The sequence below is a fragment of the Anarrhichthys ocellatus genome, unplaced genomic scaffold, assembly GCF_004355925.1.
Source record: "Anarrhichthys ocellatus isolate YVR2014 unplaced genomic scaffold, GSC_Weel_1.0 scaffold2, whole genome shotgun sequence".
NCBI classification, from domain to species: domain Eukaryota; kingdom Metazoa; phylum Chordata; class Actinopteri; order Perciformes; family Anarhichadidae; genus Anarrhichthys; species Anarrhichthys ocellatus.
Genome location: NW_022280032.1, coordinates 17,113,369 through 17,127,638, shown reverse-complemented (window position 1 = coordinate 17,127,638; position 14,270 = coordinate 17,113,369). Strand labels below are relative to the sequence as shown.

Here is a 14,270-nt window from a genome sequence, read left to right as displayed (position 1 = left end):
CACACACACACACACACACACACACACACACACACACACACACACACCTAGTTGACTGAGAAGTTAAAAAGCACTCGCACAGTTTTTGTTAACCACACAACAAGAGCCATTCAGTTAATTCCTCCAAATCTCAAACAACAGATCTGCAAATGGTCTACAGAGCAGGTGAGGCTCAGACTAAAGCAGCTTTCCCCACTATGACACACCACAAGGACATATGGTTAGGAGGTCAGCCTAGCTGTAAGTCTCTACGGGGATGAGGTGGGGGGGGGGGGGCAGGTACACTCTTTACCTTTCTCCATGCCGGGACAGGTGCCAGGCGCACAGGCTCATTCACAGGGGTTTGGGGCAGGGTAAGGGGAAAAAGGCGATCCAGATTGGGCAGAGACTCCCCCTTTGTGGTCAGACAAAGATGAGGGACAGCGAGCGAGGCCAGTGAGAGGCCCCGGACAACCATGCAAGGAGGCATCATGACATAGTCCATGATGAGAGGTGGAAAGAAGGAGAGAGAAAAACAGAAAGAAGGAAGTGAATCATGGGAGGATGGAGTCAAAGGGGTCGGAAAATCATGTGTTCAAAACTAATAAGGAAATGACAGAGTCATAGGAAGACCATGCTGAGAGTTGTGTATTTAGCACTTAGAGATATTTAAAAGGAAATGTCATGCAGATGGTAAATCAATAAAAGACGGAAAGAGAGAAAATACACAAATGTGTGCATAGTATCTTTAGCCAAACAATTGCTCTGCTATTCAGCCTTTATAAAGCCTCAAAGACTTCAAGTTAAGTTCTGTCTCAACATAATCATATAATCAGCTATTTTCACTGACTTTAAAAGGCCAAAGAAATCCACCATCAAAATCAGAAGCAGCTATTCCAAGACACATAATAACGAGACATTTTTTCTCAAACAGCAACAGTTGTCTTTTCCCCCCGATCAACAATACCGTCTAGTGTTCCCAAAGCCCACTACTCCCTCCCACTCTCAGTGGCAAGCGAACCAAAGCTCTGCGAACCAATTCACCTCCGAGCCCGGTCAGCAGTGTGAGACCGCCTACATGACCCCAGGGACAATACCCAGCCTGAGCAATATTAGCATTCTGGACCTCAGCTCATGAATACAGTGGCCTACAGCTCGTCAATCATGAGACCAGAGGCCCCGTCACACGGCGTAAGATCTACATGTTCATCTAATTATTCATTGAAGGGGAAAAACAAACCACAATGACTTTGTAAAAAAGAATCTGAACTCTAACGAAGTCCAGAAAGTCCGACCATGTTGCTTAAACTTAAGCCTTTTTTTTTTTCCCCAATCACACCAGCTGTGCTTCCACAAAATGAACCACGCACGTCTTCCTCCATACCTGTCGCTTGAGTCCCGTAGGCTGCGGAGCGTTCTCCTCAAACTTGGCGATCAGCTGGGTGGCCATGACTTTGACTTTGTTGTGGTTCCCCACAGCGCAGGAGTCCATTTTTCTCTCTGACAGGACAGCCGGGACAGACGGCCTGTCGTCACGACCGGTCCTGGATACCTCCTCCTGTCAGAAAGCAGAAAAAAACAGTAAAAGCCTTTTGCCTGTTGCCGTCAGTGTAGTGGGATTAATTAGTCCGTTCTGGTAGGATAGGCTGCTCAAACCATAATCACAAACTCAACATCTGAGACGCTTTGCTGTCAGAAGTACTCACATCTTCAGACTGGCTGGTTTTCCTTCTCTTCCCCAAACCGTCCACATCCTTCTCCTTTTTGTCCTGTTGATGACACATCATGAGTTATTCTAATTTTGACATTTAAATGCAAATTAAGAGGTGCCAACGGGCATTTCTCAAACACTGACCTTTGGATTTCGTTTCCTGGATATTGCTATGCTCTGACCAAGCTTGCTGAGGAAGGAGATGGGGGATTTCGTGCTGGATATCAGCGCCGCCTTCTCCTCGGGACTCAAGTTGTGGTTATCTGTACGGAAATAATAATGGAACAAAATTGGAAAATTAAGAGCACAAAAACAGCTGTTACAATCCTCTCGGTATGAAGGGTAATTATGTTGTCACTGTATACAGACACGTCCCAACACCAGACTGCAGACGCCCTACTGTATCACACACTCACCTCCGGGTGGCACTGTGTCCTTAAACATCTCATAGAACTGGCTGAGGTACATGACCATGGAGAGTTTGTCCGGCTCTACCACGGAAGACATCTCCTTGCCCGTCATGCAGGGCGAGATGACAAATTCCCTCTCTGCCACGTCGAAACCCAACTGGTTGTTCTTCTCCTGGTCTCGCTCATCCAGGGAATCGAAGTCACTGAAGAGAGAATGAGACAAATAGACAAATATGATCATAAACCAACAAGCACTCGTCTCAGTAATCTGAAATCTCTGCTGCTCCTGTCAATTAAGTTGTGATTCTTTAGTTATATTAATGAAATATTAATGAGAAAGACAAAGAATGTGACTTTGAATTATCATTCTCCATCGATGGCCATATTGAAACCTGACCCACATTGTTTATTGTCATTGAGAGGTGATTATATTTCATTTGACCCCTTAACAGTATTACACCACAGGTGTACTTTAGGTGTACTTTAAGTGTACTAAAGTGTGATATTTTTCCGCCACTTGGGGGCAACAGAAGCAAGCTGTGGACACGATATTGACATTGTGTAACCACATTGATATGGCAAATTTGTCAGCAAAAAGCTGCTTATTTACAAATCCAACAAATACGGAGCAACATTATCATTCACTACTCATTTGGAGTCACGTTTGTGACCCCCTGACGGATGTATAAGTCCCATCATCACTTGCCCCGTTGTGCTCTCCACCACCTCCTGAGGGAAGAACCTGGATCTGTAGCTGCTAAATGCTACACTATGTTCACCGGCTAATTGCTAACTTTGTCTGTCTGCCAGCACATGGGTGGTTTTTAAGAGTTGTTTCTCTAAAAAACAGCAGCCTGTTGTGGCTGGAAACAGCGCTGTGAGAGAGAGAGTCAGTCAACAAAACAGCAGCGGGCTGAAATACAAAAACAATGAGCTGACAGACGCTTTCAAGCCTCCTCAAGTGGGGATGGTAATCATGTGGGTGGGTCACTATGAGCGACCCCTTCACATTACACACTGTCCATTTGATGGTTAATTTAAAAAGTATTGATTACTGCAGCTTTTAAATTCTTTAATACAATCTAATTATGATCTCCTAACGTACAATGTGATATGAAACAAAGACTTTGACCGAGCTGATGATTCCTCATCATCTCGCACACCAAATCAATGAAGACCGATCAAATATCGCTCCCATTTTATAATGAATCAGCAAAAAAAAAAAGAAGAAGAAAATAAAAAGAGTGCGCCAATCTATATTTTCCAACCACAACTAAACAGCAGCTGTGGATATAATGGATGTGAAGTGGCACGGAGCCTGCCTTAAACACTAACGAAGAAGCATTTGTGTACAGCCGGCTACTGTACATGTTGTGGAAAGCATTACTGTGAACGTCATTATACTGCAGCTGAAAACACCATTAAGATGGGTCATCAATACATCTCAACTGCACATACAGTCCACTTAAAAGCATTAGAACAGCACATCAGGCACAGAGCGAACTCTCCACTCCATCCCTCTTAACCGCCTGTCTTGTACACGAATACACGTGAATGCTGTTTCCCCAGAGGTACCTCCACTCATCCCTGCCCCCCCCCCCCCTCCCATCAACTGGCCTATCAAAGGCAGCGGAGCGCAACTGCTGCACTACTTGGTAAAGGTCAGGCAGGACACGGACACCTATAGCTTATGATGCTAATTGCCACATAGCCTCCAGAGGGTAACAAACTACATTAAGCAATGCGGCAGGAGACTGCGTTGTTTTTACTGCGCGTAAGGGTAAAGAGAGAGTTTATGTGTGTGCGTGTGTGTGCGTGTGTGTTTGGGAGGGAAAGCCAGGACATACGGAGGGCTCCCTTAAGGGACCCAAGAGGCCATTATGACTGGTAGCTGTCAACTCATTTACAGTGATGTACGACTCAATAGCAAGGTCCCAACCAGACGATAAACATCACTTGCAACCAACAAAACTCACATAAACACAGCGGGCCCGTCATTACAGGCACGGCAGGAGTTTTAACCCTTTCACTCTGACTATGAAGGGATACACTTGGCAGAGTATGCAAATGTTTTCTTGCAAAACAAATCTGCTATCCGTGTTAATCAGGGCTCCTTGCGATGCGTGTTCTGCATAGGGAATGCTCCGATCCAACTTTTTCAGTCCCGATAGCGACACCTCGGCTTTTGGCATCGGCCGATACAGAGTACCGATCCGATACCTGTGTTTAATTAATAAGCTGTAAGCCTCACTGTGTGGAAGTGACCGGGATCATTGTTTTTATGTGTAAGGAAACATCAGGCTTGACCTAAACGTTGTTTTATTATTTTGTGAAATATAACAAATATTTAGATATAAATTTGGTGAATTGTTATTTTACTAAAATTACTAAAATAATCAATTGCACACCGGCAATTTAGTAAAAAAAAAAAAAAAAACTTCTAAATTAACAGTAATTACAATAAGTGTTAAACTTATTATTGCTGCAACAAATTGGTCAAAACTTAAACCAGGAATTAAAATTCTAAATATAATGTCCATAGTATATAAACATTAGTACTGAACTGAATATATTGGCCCCATTGTCGCAGATAACTGATCCAGCTATTTGACTCGGGAAAGGCCCCTCCCTAGTTCTGCATGCATTTCTTTTAGATACTCACATGAGGTCCGGTCGGTATCGGTCAATGAGGGCGCACAGGGCCAGACCGCTCTTCCAGGACATCGTAAGGTCAGTTACTTTAACATTCCTGTATCCCTCCGTTTGTCTCTGGCACCAGTTCAGCAGCTTACTGGATCGAGCTACGGATTCTGGTGAGGCAGAAAGACAAAAATAAAGGCTCGACGGTAAAGCAGCAGGTTGAACATAATCTGGATTAAACATAGAAAGAAATATAAACTGTTTCTGGGCAGCACTACACATAAGAGATGTGTAAGAGATGGGCAATCCTCATGGCCTTGGACAGGGAAGGCTGAGCGTGGTGTCATTAAGTTTAGTCATCCATGGCGTCATCATCCATGTTAGTACCAGTTTTAACCAGCCAATGAGGAAGTATTATGAACTGTGTGAAGCTTTTAAAAGGAGGAGAAGGATGCAAATGTGGAGTTAGGAGAGGATGCAGAACCCACAAGGAACCTTAAAAACAGCTGCAATGGATATTAAATAAAACCGGGGAGCTTGAATGAGCGAGTTAGTACACGCGGAAATAAATTAAGAGGCTGCAATCAGTCCATCCACAAGTGCCATCATTCCACTATTAATTTCACATTATTAATTCATAGCGGGTCGACTTTTCAACTGTTAAAACTATTAGGAATCCTTGAAAAGCAACACCATGCATTTGGACTTTGCGTTACCTTGCAACTGCTTGTCAAGCAGGCAATTGTCTAGAGTGAAAATAGTTCAATATTACATTTCAGCAACAGTGATTGCAGCAAAAATAAAATCCTACACTGATCAATCAGCACATCAGAGAATGTCTTATCCACTGCTTAAACACTTTATAGTCTCCTTTTGAAGAATGTTAAAGATACAAACCATTCCTGGCCAACTTCGGTGTCGACGAGTTGATCACATTCTCAATTTCGATGCGCATTTCCCTTGACTCCCCTGTGTCGCAGAGGTGCCTCACCTGCAACGTACACATAAACACGACATATCGGAAATACTGCATGACATGAACAAAACATGCGTTTCTTGATGGCAGCTGAGATTTGTCGGCTCTCGCACTCACCTGCATAGGCTTGAGGAAGTTAAGGTTAATGTTGGGGTAACGCGTGGTTGGATCCACGCTGTAATGACTGAAGTTCTTACTGATGTTTTCTGTAGTGGTTTGGGGCAGTAGGCGGTATATACTCTCCCTAAAGCACAGAGGAAAACATTCAATATATTCCCATGTGCTATGTAAGCAGAGTCTTATTGATGGGAGGAACATATAGGGGGATACTAAGGGAATAGACTACGAAAACTCATTAACATTGTTATCAAAAAGCACAGAGAGTTATTGCGGAACAGAGGAGCCACATTCCGTTCAGTCCTTATGTGAACCTCTTATCCCATTAGTACTGGCAGAGGTGGGACTGGTGCTTGAAATCACATACAGGCGCATTTCCTCGTATAACACTTAGAGATAAAAGGGTGTGTTTGAAGAGAGAGTTCACGTATGTGTGTATGCTGTCGCTGTGTGTGCCCGCATGTGTGTGTGTGTGTGCGTGTGTGAATGCAAGTACAAGAGCAGGGTGAGTCTTTGTGTTTCAGTGTTTCCACACCCTCACCTCTCAGCTAGAACCTCAAGAGAGGTTTTTCCCTGAGCCCAGCTCCTCACCATCCAGCCGGAGTCTATGGCAGCCAGGAACCCGCGGGCGATACCAGTGCCCATGGGCCAGAAGGGCTGCAGACAACAGCGAACACCACATTCAACAACCAAATATGGCCACGGACGAACCGAGGGTTTACGAAAACAAAAAGGGAGGAAGAGCTGTGATGCACAAAAATCCTCTCTCTCTCTCTCTCTCTCTCTCTCTCACCTCCAACAGGCTGTCGCCCACGAGCGCCACCAGCAGCTCGTGGCCATGGCGTTGGCGCACCATGGCGGCGTTCTCTGAAGCGTACATGCAGGTGAAGTCGAACATGGCTACGTCGGGCTGGCCGTAGTGGTTGATGGCGAAGTCCAGTGTGGGCAGCTGGTGGTTGGTGGAGAAATCTGCAGCCTCGCAGGCGTAAGACAGCAGGGCAGCCTGGTCCACGTTGGCCCTGGACAGCAGCAGCTCCGTGTCTGCGTAGTCCTACAGCAGAGACAAGACGGGTGAAAACTAAAAAAAGAAGAGCTGTCCAGAGAGGTGTCATGAAGCGGTTTTCAACTTGCACAATCAGGACTGCAGTGGAATTAAGTGAGCCGTAGCATCAAATCACTGCATTCTTTCAAAGTGACATGATGTCACAGAGGGCGTGAGAGGCACATTCGTCCATCTACAAGCTCCCTGGTTGTCCAATGCCAAGGCCGGCGGTGGTGGTGATGATGGGTGAGGGGAAGGGCAGGTTAGTGGAAGATATGAATGCGAGTCGATTTTTTGTGATTTGCTGCCTTGAACTGTGTGGACCCGCCGCCCCTCTGCCATCTTTTCCACCCTTCCTCTATCTATCCCTTTCCAAGGGGCAGGACAGAGTCAATTCCATTGCTATAAAAAGCATCCGTCGAGGACTTTGTATCAAAAAGGGAACTTCCAGAAGTTACTAGACCAGTAAAGTATGACTTTTCATTACACATACCTACATACTCTAAATCCCCTCAGGGCTCAAGACTTGTGTGTACCAAAACCTCATTAACGTCATCAGCTCACCATGAAAACAATCACGGACTTGCACGCACGTCTAAAATGATCAGCAGAAGAACGGTGACTGTGACTAGGACTGCAAAAAACGCTCATTTAAAGAGACTTTTTTGGGCAATTTAGAATCCAAAGAGCCACCACACAAACAGAGCCCACCTTCAGTTATGTTTGTACATGAAGACAGAAAAAAAGGTCTTTCCTGTGGAAAGTGGCCAGGGAAAGGAAACTACTGTGTATAGTGAGGACGCAAACACTCAGTAAGTGTGCTTGAGTTGGCAGTTTGTGCCCGAACACTGTTGACAAAAAAGGCAAGAGAGGGACAGACTTCTGATTCTGTCCGCCTGTGCATGTGTACAGCCTTTATGTCTCGTACAGAGAGACTGAGATCTGGACTTTGATCACTCACATGCAGAATGACTCCTTTCTCCAACAGGCTCTGTTTTTTGGCAGTCATCACAAAGTAGTGCGTGTCATCCTTGTAGTAGACGATGTTTTCCAGGTCAACACCTTAAAAAGACCCAAGAGAAAGACGTACTGTTATACACCAAACAATCGTTTTCCTTATTGCCACTGCTGGCTGTCATGTCCTGTCATGAGGAGCAATTACCCGACTCAGAGCACATAACCAAAGCCCCGGGAACATTGTCGTGTCAGCAATAAACCGTGGCAGGCTTGGCATCAGACCTAAAGTTAAGCATTTTAATTGGAGGAGCTGAGAAATTCAGAACAGTGATCCAAGGACAGATTATTTATCCTGTTTACAAAAAAGAGAATTGCTGATTCCATGAAGTAGTTGAAAAAAATATTTTTCATATTTTATGCTGTATTCTGAGGTGTTGCGTCTGAAGAAAACAACATAAAGTCCCTACATCAATGCAGTAGAACAGAGCTGCAACAGACCTGTGGCTTCTCTGAGGTCTTGAAAGAACTTCTGGTTGAAGATGAAGGCCACCCCGCTGATCTCCTCAACCTTGGCCTCCGCCGACGTGTTCCTGTTGATGAAGTTAGCGGTGATGGCGATGGCAAGCTTGCCCCTGAACTCCTTACGTGGAAACCCTGAGGGGGAAAGTACAACAGGATGAGGAAGCAGCCATCAAGGTCAGGAATCAGCGGGCATAGGACCTGAAACGGTGATTCCATAAATTCAAAAACAGAGAGTCAACTCGACCTGCTCACGTTTGCTTTTACGACATATCAAACCCTGCAAATGCACATTGTACACTATAAATGCAACCAGATGTTCTGTATCATGACAACGTAAACAGTTTTTATAGTGTTTTTTTTCTGTGTGATTGCAGTTCATGGTTATCCCAGAGGGAGCCTGCTGCTTCCCTTCCCTGATGCAGCAGTCAGTAGTACAGAGAGGGGTCATGGTACTCTACACCACAGGGGTGTGGCCGTGTGTGTGTGCAAGGCCCCAACACTCGTAGAGGAAACAGACAGCCAATTCAACAATTCCTATTCTGCTCTGCTGGGGAAGCCGTCAGAAATGCTCTTCGGACGCAGCAGCCAGACAAAAACAAACACACACACATAACACAGATGTGCGCATTCATACGCGAGGAACGGAGTGAGGTCAGCAACACAAGTGAGATCATAATCCTTCCGAGTGACCTCCAAGTAGGTTTAGAAAAAACAAACGGCGCAGTTAGTGCTTTCTCTTGCATTGCTCGTGCCTTTCTCCCAGCTGGTACACGAGGACTTGCCTGGTAGCGTGTTTCTCCTTCCATCTGCTCCGACAATGACATCAAACTCCAGCTCGTTGACAGGGTGTGTCCTGGGGTGGACCTCAGCCCTCCAGCCTATCCCTGAGAAAACACACAGCATGTGTAATCTGACAGAAATGCATCATCGCAGCCAGTACGGAGCCTCTGACGGACGAAACTCGTGTTTTTGTTTCCACTCATTTGTTTGACTTGTCTTTCAGCAGTTTGACTCACTTACTTTCAGTCTCTTGATCTTCTGGGGGCTCGATAAGACCCTTGAACTCTACGTTGACATGGATCTCAATGCCCACCAGGAGGGCCACTTTGAGCAGAATCAACTGAAGCTGACGAATACCTGCAACAAGTCAGGAAGGGAAATCTGAACTAACTCTTCCAAACACATCAAATCTTGTCCTACAAGCAAATATGTCAAGTGTACTCACTGATATGATCGATAGCACCAGCACAGAACTTTCCGTAGAACTTCTTGGCCCCGAGGCCCCTGAGGTCCTGGATGGTGAAGGGCCAGAGGTGCAGCACATTGTTCCTCGAGAAGGCGTCTCTCTTCTCCAGCAGCACCACTTTTGCCCCGAGTAAACCCAGCTCGATAGCTGTGCGTAAGCCGCATGGTCCCGCACCAATGATCAGACACTAAATACAGAGAGAGGCAGACAGATGTAACAGAGGAGCTAAAAGACAGACGTGAACCGTACACATGAACAACCAAGTCAGGACAGCAGAGTCACTGCCCATCTTTCACCCACCTATTCAGAGGGCACCTCGACAGCCCAGGCTAGCAAAAGAACTAACTAGCTTTTAGCTAACTGTATTTGGGAGGGTTGCTCTTTTTGAGGTTGGTTGCACTTAGTTGTAAGGCACTAAATAACGGGATGCAACGCATGATGAGAACAAAAAGCCTATGAAGACAATAGTTGACAGCTGATAAGCAAAGCTAAAACAAGCTAACAACGCTAATTATTTTTGGCTGTGTTAGCGTATTTTAGCTTTACTTATTAAAACTACGACAAGACAACATAAGAAATCACAAGCTGAGATAACATAAACTAAGGTACGATGACATTGCATAGGCTGAGCTTACATAGGCTAAGCTAAGCTACGTCTATTATTTGGTTGACTTAGGTAAACTATCTGTAAATGACAGTTCAAAGCTGCGCCAGCAATCAAATCAACTTTTCAACAGAAAAAACACAACAGACACCTATTTTGGGGTTTTATACACTGGAAACCAGAGCAGGTGACGAATCAAATTCCCCAGACTGAACTGAAGTGAAAAAGTGTCCTTGCAGTGTCCTTTCACATAAAGCCATCACACACACACACACACACACACACACACACACACACACACACACACCGGTCTTGCTGGTAAATATCAGCATCACATTACGCGATTCCTTAACATCAAGGATCAAATTCTAGCGCTCACCGAACTGAAGCCCTCTAGAAGCAAAGCCGTCCTCGAATGAACCACACAGTGTGTAAAGATCAAAGCTTACCTTTGAGTTGGCACAGACTCGGCCCTTCTTGTACTCCTTCTGGTAGGCCCGCTTGTCTAGCTTCGCCCAGAGCGCCTTGGCCTTCCAGTAGTTGAGTTTGGACTTGAGCTTGTGATAGAAGACCCTGTACCCGCAGGGCTTGACTTCCAGGTGGTCACAGAGCTCCTGGAAGGCCTTGAGCGTGCCCTTAAACGTGGTCCCCTGGACGAACTTGTCGAACAGGACATGGGACTTGTTCACCCCATCTCCTCCAGTTGCACCGGCGCCTCCATCCCCCATATTCCAGACTCACACAGGGCTGTGAGGGTCCTTCACCCCCCCACAAGGCAGGGGTCTCTGGGTCCAGCCCCAGACCTGGAAAAAGCTCTCTCTGGTGGAGGGCTCTAACTCCCAGCCTCAGGCATCTTCATTCTGTCCGCAAGAGGGAGAGAAATAAAAAAAACTTAGTGAATCATAGAAGACGATGCAGAAAAGCAGATTTACAAGATTACAGCTTTCAAATGCTAGATCGATATAAACACCATCCCATCCAACAGAAACCGTTCAGATTGCCTAACACTTTTGGCGCCCTCTTGATGACACATGCTCTTAATTTCTCTAACTAGACAATCATAGATGTATGTCGGCTGGTCGGACAAGCAATCAAAGTAGCAATTGAGGATGAAGACCAGATCATTTAGGGTCTCGCTGTCATTCTTCTGCAGCAACATGACCTCAAACAACCCCTTATATCTGTCTAGGAATGAGGCTGCCGGACACAGGAAGGGCACTGAACTCACAGAAAGCCAAACAGGAAACACTCGGGGTACAAGTGTGCAGATATGTCTGTGTGGCACAAATCGCTCCCAACGAGACCGCAGACACAGGAAATAGCCAGTTCATCCCAAAACAACACACAATCCTCGTCATTCAAAGAAAATGATTTGGTAATAGAACAATGTTTCAAGAATCCATGAAGCTTCCTGCGGGACGTTTGCTGTTCGTTTAACTGCTATGATTTGCAGCAGTGCAACTGTATGTGTTGCATTGTTGTGTGTGCATTTTCACCCCAAAGGGGGGGGGGGGGGCAAGATCATTCATGTTGTTGGGCCGTTGTGACAGGAACGTCTCTGACTGTTTAGCGGCATGAGCAGCCTTTAAAAAGGTCAGCGTTACTCAGCATCAGTGCGAGTAAAAAAGAAAGATAATGGAGTAGAAGAGGATGAAAGAAATGCTACAAAACCTTTGCTAGCACAAAAGTGGTAATGGTGACTGCAGAGAAGAACCCGGCTCGGTCCAGTCTGTTTGATGAACAACACATTTTAAGCCAAGTAGTGGCTCCGGTCTGCTTAAGCTCCCCAGGGCAACGGTGCAGAAACTTGTTTTACTTGTTAGAGGTTCTATTCAACATATCCCAAGAAATAGCACCAATTAGGAAAAAGGGACAAAATATGAAATGTATTGACATTTTGGTTCACATTCTTGTATTATAATATCCAGACTGTTAGCTTAGTTTATTTTAAAAGACTAAAAACAAGTAATCTGCCTACCAGCACCACTTGAGCTGACTAATAAACATGTTATTATCTCAATTGTTGTGTGGACTACTTAAACACGATACAACACGTTTATTTGTGAGCTTTGTGAGGTGCTAGTAGGCAGGTTTTGTTACCTTTGGAGAGAGCCAGGCTAGCTGTTTCCCCGTTTAGGGTATTTACACTAAGCTAAGCTAAGCTAACTGGCCGCTAGATCCAGCTTCAATCTTCTCATCCAACTATTTGCATGAAAGGAAATGTGTTTCCCAAAAACGACTCCTTCGAGACTACACAGTATGTGCGTGATCTGTAATCTGTACATTTTCATTTACAGTAAAGATTAATGTAAGACATCATCAACAGATAAGACTCAAAGTTACTGAAATCCAGAGGAACACGCATGAACATTCACACTGTCAGCCACTTTCTCTGGAAAAAGCTTGAGCTTTTACTCCACAGTCCAGGATGTTGAGCTGGTTCATGAAGACCAATATAGTCCCAGTCCCAGTGGCAACACATGATGAAAGGGAGGCAGGTACAGAGGTCAGCTGGCCTCCTTTTCACACGATGCCAACTCCTCACTGCAGTAGTTTCCTGTTTGTGCTGGCACTGCACCCTTCAGCCCGGATCCGGCCTCCTCCAACACAAGCATTTAGATGAACCCGCTACATCATTTCCTCTATGAAACAAGCTGCGAGGCCCATCTGCACCTGCAGCAGTCGGGATCTGTGGTTATGTCTGTGCATAGTATCCGTTTATTATACTGTCTTAACACTGGTCCCTCTGTTTGACATAAACAGTGATCACTAAACATAATGAGGATCAATTGCGTGTCATCGAAACAGCCGGTGTTCACTACAAATGACTCAATCTATGACCCTTAATTATCTAGTCAATAGTATTGACTGTGTGAAAACAGGCAGCGCAAATACATAAACATCACTCAAAACAGTTATCAGGCATCTCAAGCCTGTTTCTGTTTAACTCCACAAGGAGTCGAGATGCTGCGGTTGATTGCGGTTCAGACTCAGATTCAGTCAGGCTTGCAGTTCCTATAGTGTGCAGCGAGTGTTGGGGGGGGGGGGGGGGGGAGGGGGTTGTCATAAACCGTTGTGAACGAACAGAGATGAAAGACAGTTTCAAGGTTATTTTCTACACAAAAATAGGCGTCTCAGTAGCCATGTAAATTCCGATCTCATCAGCCACAGAAAGCCTGACAGAACAAGTCTGAAACGCCTGCTCTGAATTCTTACACTCAGCTCTTTGACTCCGCTGATGGTTTTTAAACTTGCCGACAGGAGGCAAGCGAAGGGATCGCAATTCATCCGCATTGAGACCGTTTTGTGAGGCAGAGCAGAAGCAGGTCGTCTCAAACTCGAAGCCTCGTGAAGCCATAGTTAAAAAGAAGACGCATCAAACAGAACAGGAACCCGGGAGGACGGTCTCTCGGGCCCAATTCATAGCAGGGGGAACTAAGTGATTCCCTCTGTGGGTTTTCCATTTCACTGTAAGGACACACAGTTTATGGCAATGCATCAAAAGCCAAGCAGGGGAGATGAGAGGGTTCCGTCGATAACCTTTATGGCACATACCGGAGAAGGCCAACAGTAAACATCTAGCAGCTCTTTGAAGGTAATGCAACTACTGGCTGACATGCTGAGACAGTGTGTGTGTGTGTGTGTGTGTGTGTGTGTGAGAGAGATGTCAATAGAGAGTGCAGCTCAGGCAGGTCTGCTGTAACATGCTACACCCTGACCCAGCTTAATGGCAACAATAAACCTGGCCTATAATTTGAATAATAGCAGCCTGCTGCAGAGACCCATATGCTCACTCAACATTAAAGAGAACGGTATTTCTACAATACTAAAAATTCCAACAAAACCATTTTAAGTGGATGATAAAAAGAAGAAAAGTCAAAGCCGCTTTGGCTCAGCAGGCACTCAAAATCTCCCGACATCAGGATGAGCTGCAGGATTTCTCACATTCGCAGGATTCACACAAGAATTTACACTCGTGTATGCAAAGCTTTACACACACAGCATCCACCACCCCCCCCCACAGGAATACACACACACACACACACACACACACACACACACACAC

General features: G+C 45.5%; 1 protein-coding gene across 19 annotated transcripts in view; it reads right to left on the bottom strand.

The window, feature by feature from the left end:
* The window catches only part of mical3a (microtubule associated monooxygenase, calponin and LIM domain containing 3a), a 77,489-nt gene that overhangs the window by 31,212 nt on the left and 32,007 nt on the right, over positions 1–14,270 (bottom strand). For 15 of the 19 annotated variants that reach the window (XM_031862622.1, XM_031862463.1, XM_031862507.1 and 12 more), the window contains exons 2-18: positions 10,654–11,064; positions 9,580–9,787; positions 9,375–9,491; positions 9,137–9,238; positions 8,331–8,486; positions 7,837–7,937; positions 6,627–6,884; positions 6,375–6,490; positions 5,834–5,960; positions 5,638–5,731; positions 5,457–5,486; positions 4,763–4,910; positions 2,107–2,303; positions 1,835–1,953; positions 1,686–1,748; positions 1,364–1,537; positions 293–394 (exon numbers count right to left, since the gene is read on the bottom strand). In XM_031862622.1, the coding sequence (XP_031718482.1) occupies positions 293–394; positions 1,364–1,537; positions 1,686–1,748; positions 1,835–1,953; positions 2,107–2,303; positions 4,763–4,910; positions 5,457–5,486; positions 5,638–5,731; positions 5,834–5,960; positions 6,375–6,490; positions 6,627–6,884; positions 7,837–7,937; positions 8,331–8,486; positions 9,137–9,238; positions 9,375–9,491; positions 9,580–9,787; positions 10,654–10,932 (2,391 nt within the window). In that variant the 5' untranslated portion in view covers positions 10,933–11,064. The other 4 variants (XM_031862488.1, XM_031862577.1, XM_031862595.1 and 1 more) reach the window with 4 other exon arrangements.